The 11251-nt window shown below is 32.2% G+C and overlaps 1 protein-coding gene across 1 annotated transcript in view; it reads left to right on the forward strand.

Moving 5' to 3' along the window:
- Positions 1–11251, forward strand: part of LOC103599821 (glutamate receptor ionotropic, kainate 2) — a gene marked incomplete at its 3' end in the record, with an annotated part of 290918 nt that overhangs the window by 231973 nt on the left and 47694 nt on the right. The window contains exon 3 of the mRNA XM_008583991.1: positions 3147–3404. Within this exon, the coding sequence (XP_008582213.1) occupies positions 3147–3404 (258 nt within the window). The remainder of the gene's footprint in view (positions 1–3146; positions 3405–11251) is intronic.

An 11251-nucleotide genomic window follows, 5' to 3' on the forward strand; every position in this document is an offset into this window, starting at 1 on the left:
GTGCCGCCGCGCTCCCAAGTGGCGCACTGTAGCAGTGCGCCACCGGGCCGGCCCTTTACTGGAAAATTTTGAGCAATCATTAGTTTGTGTATACTCAATGATCATTTTTTTAACTACTTGATATTTCTTTTTATAACTGAAAACAAATGACTAATGATATAGAAATTGGATTATATGAATAATTAGAATACTTTATGAATTTATTTCTTTATTATGTTGTAAACCTGTTTAAAATCAAGAATCGGAAAATAAGTGTGGAATATGAATTTAGTATTTATATATGGAGGAAAGGAATATAGAAAACTATTATCAAAGCATTATTTTAACCAAGTAGTAGTATTAGTAATAAATGTGTTCGAGAGGTGTTTTCATAGTCTTATGTACGTTACCTTATAATAGTTGACCTTTTCTGTTGCATAGTTAGCATTCATGTAATAGGATTTAAATTTTATAATAAAGATTTTCTCAAAGTAATGGGCTTCCAAATCAGGTTTTTTATCGTCATACTTTTAAACAATGTTTGCCTTTCCATAATGTTAATATGGTTTTACTAGCTACCTTACTTTGATAGAAATGTACATAGTTATTTATAATTCTAAGTTGGTGCAGATTTCTTCTAAGCTCATTAATATTAATTGTAGCTGACAAGGTACAGATGAAAGTATCCTTCTTTTCCCCCAGCAGCTAACTAGTGTTTATCAAAGCCATATTCTGCATGCCCTTTGAATTCATATCTTTATGAATACAAATAAGTTTCCACATTTCAGAACCATGTCAAGGTGATGAAAGGTTTTGAAGGCTGAAAAAAGGTTAAAGGTTACTGTGAAATACTACATTTGTCATCATAATTGCAAAACAAGTCATTAACTGCAAGACAAGTGCATTTGATTAGTGGCATAGTTCATGATTGTCTCCATTAGGAAGAAGCAGCTTTGCCTCTAATGAAAGCATTTTGACCAAAGAATATGGAATATGAGTGCAGTATCGATAAAATATTAACAGGTTTCTTAATGCTGACTTCAAAGAAACAATGAAAAAAACAGGTTAGAATGTTTTGACAACAAAGAGGGTACTATCCCTGGAATGTCTTAGCAAAATTATGAGGTGATAAAGTCATCTGGTTTTCAGAGCATTGTAAGGAATTTACAAGCTTTGTTGCACATTAAAAACCCATTGGGAGTTAAATCCATCAGTTGATTTTGGTCTGAAGCTAGGAAAAGCTCAGATAAGCATACAAGCAACTTTCTCTGTGAAATGTTGAAAAGGTGAATGTCATGGTTTGGATCTTATCTTGTGAAGCTCTGGTTTGTTGAGCTTTTACTGCTTAGAGGGCACAGCAATAAGTAAAAGGAAAATGTAAGGGAGAGATTCGATACAGTTTCTTAACCTTCTTGGTGCCCAATAAATGTATATATGGATAATGATGCTAAGGATTAATTATACAATCATTTAGATGAATTTGGACATTGTTAAAACTTTTAGAAATTATTTTTCTAAGGCAAGAAAATAGTAGACAATTAGATGTTAAATTTTGATGTTTTCTCTAATTTTTTTTTCTTTTGAACTGTTTTGCTCAATTCAAGAATATTTTGGTGTACTAAAGTTTGAATTATTTAAACTATACATCATTTTTAAATGACTTTTCTGATAACTGAAAACACTAATTCTTATTTGAAATACACTTAGGGACATTCTAAATAACTTAATATAATGTTACTAGCTTTTCTGGGTTTGTGATTTGTCAAAAAAATGGTGAAGGAAGATCTTTTATTCTCTATGTATATGAATTAAAATCCCATGTTCAGTGAAAATTTCCAGTCTCCAGCCTTTCCACTGATCCATAATTCTAATCATTATTTAAAAAATAAGAATCTATATATTCAAAAACAATTTATTTGATCATATTGAATTTTTGAAGAAAGCTTAAACAAGTATTTTTTTCAACTAAAACTAACTTAACTGTTAAATACCTCTATGCTTAAGAATCCATACATCACATTATATTTTATGCAGAAAACTCTGAAGGAAAATATCAAAAAATATTTCACACAATAGAATTATAAACTATCCATTTTGGAGGAATTGAGTCTGATAACTATTTTGTGCCTAAATTCCAATAACAATCCTCCTCTGTCCTGTTTAAATATTTGTAGTAATAGGCATACCACAGCCTTTTGGGGCAGACTATTCCAATTTTGGACATTTTCTACTTTTTAGACTTTTAAAAAATTTAAATAGGGTCAAAATTCTTGAGAAGCTTCTAACTATTTATCCTCATTCTCTCTTTGCAAGTCAAATGAAACAAGCTCCTCTCACAGGCCAGGTCTTCAAATACTGAAAAATAATTTTTATGTTTCCAATCATTATTCGTTTTATAGGTCCAAACTCACTATTTGCTTCAGTGTTTACCTATTAAAAGTATAAGTCCTGATACTGTCTATCTGTTTTAATCCGAATACCCTCTAGACTGTCTTTGCCTATCTTAATTACTGCGGATATTATTGATGTGAATGAAATTTTCTGTTAGTAAATACAAATTTTACAAAAAATAGTTTAGAACAATGTAAATAACTTACAGCATCCAAAAGCCAGATTGAGCACTTATCTAATGATTTTGGTGTTCTTTCTACTCAATGAGATTAATTCATGTGAAATCATCCCCAAAGAGCCATAGCCCATTTTGTATGGTGATTGTTTGCATAACTTGACGTATATTATCAGATATGTACAAATATTTATCTGTTTATGGCCATAGCTAATTGGGTGGAGTGGGGGACCAAATGGTTTCTGATTAAGAATTTGACCTTGTAAAGGATGGCCAGTGAATTTCCAAGAACATTCCTCTGATTAAATTCGAAATATTCCTCCTCTTTCTCCTTCCCTCTTTCTCTCTCCTGACATCATTTATAGAATTATTTGAACATTGAGATGCAGGCATCTGGGTAAATTAATTATCTTGTAATAAACTGAAAATATTCAGTTTCAGACAAAATGTAAAACTACTGCAATGCAGATGTTTTATTAAAGAAAAATAAATCCTTCTTCAGGATGATATCTTCAGGTTTACAATACTATATTATTATGGTATCTCTTGGCATACTGGTATCTCTCCTGTGGTTATTGACAGACTTCTGTCTCCTCTTCAGCCTGTGATCAGCTGTCTCTTGGTGTGGCTGCCATCTTCGGGCCTTCACACAGCTCTTCAGCAAATGCAGTACAGTCCATCTGCAATGCTCTGGGTGTTCCTCACATACAGACCCGCTGGAAGCACCAGGTGTCAGACAACAAAGATTCCTTCTATGTCAGTCTCTACCCAGACTTCTCCTCACTCAGCCGTGCCATTTTAGACCTGGTGCAGTTTTTCAAGTGGAAAACAGTCACAGTTGTATATGATGACAGCACTGGTAAGAAAAATCAGCACCCTTTAGTGCTACACTTTAAGTGCAGATAATTTTCTGGAGTGCATTCTAGATTCTTAATGTATTCTTCTTTGTTTTGTTTTATGTTTCTTTGTTTTACTCTGTTGTTTTTAAAATTAAGTTAAGGGATGTGGAAAGACATTTGGAATCAAACACAAATCCTAATTTCACACATCCAAACAGAAAATAGCTAAATCACATACTTTTTCTCTGTATTGTAAAATATGCATTTTTTCTGTCAAGAATCAGCTAGCTTGAACTACAAATGGTTTGAAGGATAGAGATAGCATAAAAGATAATATTGAAATATTTATCCAAAGAATTTTTCTTCTAGGTGGTTTCTGCTAAAGTAGTTTCCCAAAATAAAGCCTTGTGTTTGGCTGCTCATTAAACTTGCCAAGAAATTCAGAATTTTGCCTTGATATTTTATTTAGCTGTTTATGTGCAAAGAATGAATATGAAAAGTAATAAACTGTATGTCTGTAAAGCTTGTTAAAGTTTAAAAAGTTTTTTTCCTCAAATGTGAAACAAAATAATATCCATTGAAATTCTTAAGTTTTGGGGACTGCTTTTGTGCAGACAACATTTGGGAACTTAGAGAATAAAAATACTAAATGTTATTTATTTTGGTGTGTTAAAAGAATATCTGAATGAGCATTTGCTTTCTTGAGGTAGTCTGTGATTTCTGGTTTTAATGCATGTTATTTTTGTATATGAATGGTTATACTATCAATTAAAACAAGTCTCAGAGAAATACAAGGAAGTAAACAGTAAAAATAGCTTTAATTTGTGTTGGCAGTTGTATTGGTGAAGGAACTGCATACTAGTTTGCTTACTACAGAGTGATAATTGATTTCACTTTAAAATGTTTATCAACAATCTAAATAGTGCTCTTTAAATTAGAATATAAATTTTTGTCTTAGGACATTTCACTATACCTTCATATTTACATTGAAATTGAAATTCACTTGAATTTAAATTCTCTCAAAGTATACCAGTAGCACACATTGTTCATGCATTCAGTATATAGAACTCTGTGCAGAAATTTATCCATTTGCCAACAAAAGTGATCATCTGTAAATTAACAGATAAAAACTCTTCCACAGGAACAGGGAACAGGGAGTTACAGGGTTAAAAAAAACAATGAAAATAATTTTTAAAATGTTTCATTGAGATAAAGAGTGAGTCTAAATGTAAATTAATGGCAAATTTTGTTTATTTTAAAGTGTGCAATAGTTGTAAATAATTTTAACTTAGAAATACATAAATAAAATTACTTAGGTTATTCAAAATAGCCTAGGTATCTATGATGTATCTTTTAGCTCAAATTAGACCTATTAAATGTATTTCATATGTTTTATTCTCAAATCATTACTTTTTTGTCATTGATAAAATTCCATGTGCCAAATTTTGAATGGCAAGTTCTACGTGAATGGTTTCTCTGGGATTGTATAATGTGATGATCCAGGGCATCCTCAGTCACAAATTGGTTATGTTTATGTATGGTCCTATAAAGAAATATATAAGTATGGATACTCATGCATTGGAAATTTATGGATTATTTACTTTTTCATTCCCTTCTGATATAACTAAGGTGTGTGCTGCCCAAGCATCGTATATTCTCATATGTACACATATACACACATGATATAGACGTACAGTCATGCATAGCATAAAGACTTTTTGGTCAACAATGGACTGTATATATAATCACAGTCTAAAAAATATTACAAGACTGTATTTTTATTGTACTTTTTCTCTGTTTAAATATTTCAGATATACAAATACTTACCATTGTATTATAATTGCCTACAGTATTTAGTACATAGCATGCTGTACAAGTATGTAGCCTGGGAGCAATAGACTATACCATATAGCCTAAATGTGTAGTAGTCTACAGAATCTAGGTTCGTGTAAGTAAATTTTATGATGTTTGCAAAATGACAAAATTACCTAATGATGAATTTCTCAGAATATATCTTCACCATTAAGCAACCCACGACTTTATGTATACACACACATATTTAAATGTTGTACAGGAGATGTTTTGTATTTATTTATTATTATTTTAAAACTCCTCATAAGAGGGAGAAAATTAGCAAATATTCAAATGGCTTATAGATATATTACCTTTTTTCACTATGCTGTGTGCTTGTGCATGTGTGTGCATCTGTGGCATTTTTATTTCATACATGTGGTTCTTGGGTGATTAAAAAAAGAGATAAATGGACTTTTTATCAGGTCATATCACAACTTGGGAAAGTAAAGCTTCATATATAATTGGTCTATCTCTGTTTTAAATTAAATTCTAAATATTTATATCACATAGGCAAATTTATATGAAGACATATATAATTATTTAATTGACTTTAATGACTTTAAAGGGAGTCCTGATCTCAGATTAAATTTATTAAAATAGTTTATGTTACTATTTAAAGGAAACTGACATTCGCATTGCTTTGAGGGTGACATAGATACTTGGAAACTTCAAAGGTCTTTGATTATTTAAGTATTAATGCTAAGTTAGAGTCATCACAGAATTATTCATAGAATAAGTATGTCTTAAAATCATCTGAGGAAAAAGCTTATTGATGTTCCATTTTATGCAACATTTAATTCAACAAATATTGATTAATCACCTGCTACTGGCCAGGGACAGTTAGAGGTATGATTGTATGCCAGAAAAGGAAAAAAAGTTCTGGCCCTATTGAGCTTCTAATCCCTGTTTAGAGAAATGTGATTATTCATGTTTTTAATATTATTTGTAATGAGCTAATTGTATTTGTAACTGGCCACTTTCCTCTTTTATTTTAAAGACTTTTGATAACTTGGTTGTTCTTGGTTATTTTGTATGTTAGGACTGACTCTAAGATAGGTGAGAGTCCTTTGAAATGTATTCATAATTACGTAAATGTAGACTTACTGTCTTTTTGTTTGTGTTTTTAGGTGAGAGTCCTTTGAAATGTATTCATAATTACGTAAATGTAGACTTACTGTCTTTTTGTTTGTGTTTTCAAGTCTCAAGGTAGAATCTTAATGAAAGAATTTAACAAAGGGAATTTACACACTTCCCAAATGAGAAAGATGACTATTTGGTTATGTGGGAGGAAGTCTGATCATAGCTAGGACTATGAACTCAAATAGGAAAAAAACTTACCTCATACCCAACAAGACCAAGTCTCAAGGTAGAATCTTAATGAAAGAATTTAACAAAGGGAATTTACACACTTCCCAAATGAGAAAGATGACTATTTGGTTATGCGGGAGGAAATCTGATCATAGCTAGGACTATGAACTCAAATAGGAAAAAAACTTACCTCATACCCAACAAGATAAGCATTATTGACTCTGTTATAGACTTATGTGTGCTGTTAAATGCAGAACACACATGTGCCACTTTATTTACATGATTCCTTTTACTTCCAGATTTTTTTATGTATGTTATTCCTCCCATTTACATTCATTTCTTTTTTGTTGTGTTGTCCAGTTTAATACATGATAATTATACTTTCATCCAGTCTTTGTTCCTACCCCCAAAACAGATGGAGTGATGGATGAAATATAGTGCTGGAGTAGAAGAAATTTTTTAAATGATGTTAACAGGAGCTATTTATTTTTTATGATAATTAGCATTTGTTGTTGTCATGGATGAATGCTTTTAAACACCCTGAAGTTCTGTTATAGATCTGAGTGATGTCCAAAAATGATGCAATAGAATTGGCTTCAGAAACAAAGCTTTGTTTCTGTCAGTCATTTTGGAACATATGATTCATTTTAAACATAAACTAAAAATAAGTTGGATAGCTGTCAGCTTGTAAGCAATTCCAGGATAAGTTGTGAATATTTGCTTTAAAATCCCTGTGTTTCATCTTTGTTTATAGATCAGCAGTCCATTAACAAAGAACTCTGGACTGGTAAACAGAATCCTGGGATTCTATACTCAGTTTTGCTATTAAATTATTGGCACAACTTCAGAAAAGAGAAGGGAATATAAATGACTACAAAAATTAGCTGGGATGCTTTATGCATTGTGGTAGTTCTGTTACATAAATTATTTCACTTAATCTTCAAAACAGTTCTGTGAGTCCCTAAGAAAACAGGTTATCACCCCATCATGCCTCCTTCTTCTAGTGACTGTCTCTTCTGTCCACCAGCAGCCTAAGACAGAAACACAAATACCTTCCTTGACTTTTTTCTTTCTTTGGCTCTGCAGTCAAGCTCTAATGGTTGTCAATTTTATATCTCTATGGTCTCTCAAATATGTTTATTTCTTTCATTCTCTACCATATCTTAGGACAAAATCACCATCATCTGTCACCTGGATTATAACTAAAAGCCTCCTAACTTGTTTTTCTATTTCTGTTCTGCATCCCACTAATTCAGTCTGCACATTGCAGTGAGAGTAATTTTTTAAAAATGCAGTTCTGATCCATTCTCCTCTTAGTAGCTTCTCACTGCTCTAATGGTAACATCAAAACTTTTTAAGAAGACTTATAAGGTCTGACATGACATGATATAGTCCTTGTATCTCACCAACAACATTTGAGTCTAAATCTCCCAGTAATTTCTTTCAAATTGAGCCATTAAACTTCTTTCAGTTGCTGAAAATTCTATTCTGTTCACCTAGAATGCTCTCATTTTGGCCCCATTTCTCCTAGCCACTAGGTGCATATACGTGCATGTGTGTGTTTTCATGTACACATGCTTGCATAACCATCTAGCTTAGATATCATAAAGAAAGAGCTGCTCTCAAATCTGGAATTGGTCTCCCACAACACATCCCACAGCACCACAGTAACTTCCATGACCCTCTCCATGAGAATGTTCGTCATACTATAAATGGCTTCTCTTGGCTGTATCATCCACTGGATCAAGCACACATCTGAGTAGATGGACCGCACAGCTGCATACCATTTTATCACTAGCACCTAGAATATTGTCTGGCTCCAGAAAGTATCTTAATAAATATTCATGAAATGAATGAATGAAGATGTTATTATATCCCTTATTTAGACAAGGCAACTCCAATGTTAGGTAATCCTGCCTAAGGTCAAATTTCATTAGGTAGCTTTTAAATATTTGCTGTTGAATAAATAGATTTAACAATGATTTTCAGGTAAATAGCCATGATTTCTTTCATTATTTCAAAAATTTTATAAGAAAGCTAATGTGAATTGTGTTTATATCCAATTTCAACTATATGTTTCAATATTTTAAACATATATTTACTTATTTGAACAATCATTCATCAGACTTCTGTATACCAGGGGCTATGTTAAGTGGAGGGGACAAGATTGTAGATAAAACTTTGACTCTCTCCATGGGCTTAGAGTAGAGTGAGTGGGGGATACTAACATGTGAGCAGTGCATTAGTCTAGTGTAAGAAGTGCAGAGAGAGGCAAGAAAACAATATTGAGAGGCAGTTGAGAGGAAGGGCTTAGAGCTGCCTGGAAAAGACAGAGAAGCGTTTTGAAGAAAGTGACATTATCATAAAATTAACATGAAGGATAAGTAGAAATGCTTCAGCTGATGAAAGAGCCAAAGGGAGCAATACATGTAAATGTGAGTCTGGCTGAGGGAGACAGTTTGTCAGGAAATTGCAAGTACTTTCCTAACAGAGTGCTTACATTATAACTGAGTATCAGAAACAAGGAAGATGGGGAATGATGAGTGAGAGTTTATAAAAGTCTAGCATAGGACAGCTTTTTACTAGCTATTTCACCTCTTCTTGCTCCCCTGAACTGGAATCTGCATCATGGTTATAGCTGTATCAGTGATATTGGTGTGATGCAACCCTGCTTTCCAGACAACTATTGAGTATCTCAAAGATGGGCATATATCCATCCACTCCTTTCCTAGGAACAGAGAAAAGGACATAGTTCAGCAGCCTGGATTATCGTGGTTACTATCATCTTTTGGTGTCAGAACATTCTAGATTGAAATCTTGGCCCTGTTGTGTAATTTTCAGCAAGTTACTTGACTTCTAAAAGCCTGAATTGATGTATTTATAAGTTGATCATAACACATGCTTCACAGGACTGTTGTCATGATTCACAAAATATGTAAAGTGCCTCATAGAGCACACATAGTAGGAGCTTAAAACTCCCAACAATGCAAATGCTACATGCTATGTCCCATTTATTCTTCACTATATTCTATGAAAAAGAAATTATTATTAATTCCACTTTTTTAATATGAGAAAATGTAGATACAGTGAGTTGAAGTAATCTGCCCACAGTTACATAGCACATAGGAATAGATCTGGCTTTTGAACCTGGGCAGTCAACTCCATAACGTGCACTGTTAAAGATTGTGACATGATGTTAGTTGTCTTATTTATTTTATTTTATTTTATTTTTTTTGCTCATTTTGTTGTCATTATTTTAAGCAAAGGAATAGCACAGTCCTGATTTGATCATCACACATTGTACACAGGAATTGATTGATATTCATCTCTGTACCTCACAAATACATATAATCACTTACATTTCAATTAAAAAAATCTATTTTTGAATTAGTCAAGTTGAAAAGAGATGGCATTTTCAATGTTTTGATGGAATGATGTTGAGGTAGAGAATTCTAAGAAGATTTAGGAAATACAGATAGTAGGATTTAGTAAGTACATGAGGGCAGGGAGTGATAAAGAGAGAAGATGAGAATGACCTCTATGTTTCTAGTCTGGGCAACTAATCAACGGGACATTTACCTAAAAGGGGAAAACAAGGAAAGGAGACTTGGGAGAGGAGATGGTAAGTCTGTTTTTTATCACATTAAGTTTGAAGCATCTATAAAATATTCTCCTGGAATCATCCGGTGGTATTGGGGGTAACATTAATTCATCTTGAAAAATAGGAATTTAGTACGGGTATATGATGCTTCCTGTGGTGTTTTGCTGTACCCTCCATTTGGACTTCTTTGTAGTATGAGAAAATGAAGAAAATTGGCAAAAAATAAAAATAAAACAAAAACAAGGTCATGGTACAAGACAGTTCAGAGTTATTTTACTGATGAAGCAGTCATGAGACGAATATAAATATGAGAAAAACTTAGGGGAAAGACTGTCAACTCTTAATATAATGACAGAAAATCAGTCATCTTTTTTAAGAATTGCAATATTTAGCAACTTAAGCCTGGATTAATTTCTATAATATGATCATAGGAAAAATAAAAAGGCACGATCTCTTATCCAAACAAAAGCAAACACATTTTCTTTACTAACTTTATTAATGTGGGCAAAGTACATTGATGGACTGTGTTCTAGATATATCTGTACGTGCTTCTGGAATTAGTTCAATAAAACGTGACATCAATTAATAGTAAAAATTCATTTTATTATATCTTTGGCCTATGTTCAAATAGGATAAAATAAAATAATTCAATACAGGAAGTTAATATGAAAATACATATTCTTGGAAGACACTAATTTTTGAATGATATTACAATTTTTATCTTGAAAAACATAGAACCAAATAATTTCAATTTTATTTCAGGGAGCAGGATAATTTGGATCTAAGATGATTATATGTTGTACATTTTAAGTACAAAGCTTCAAGTGCTGTATTCTCTAATTCCAAGTGCAAATACAATTAGCAATTATAAGTTAAACCTAATTATTTGGATATAGTTGATTACACAGCTTGATGTAGTTGTGTTTCTACAAAGTTGGTTATGCATGAACTTGGTTTCTTTATTCTTATTTGAGCAAGCATACAAATTATTTAGAATATTATTTCTTGGATTCTTATTATAGTGAATATTTTTACATGTATTCATAGGACTAATTCTCTAAATTTTAAAATCTTTAAAATGTATGTCAAAACTAAAAGAAAAAA

Source organism: Galeopterus variegatus, unplaced genomic scaffold, assembly GCF_000696425.1.
Source record: "Galeopterus variegatus unplaced genomic scaffold, G_variegatus-3.0.2 Scaffold3118, whole genome shotgun sequence".
Taxonomy (NCBI): Eukaryota; Metazoa; Chordata; class Mammalia; order Dermoptera; family Cynocephalidae; genus Galeopterus; species Galeopterus variegatus.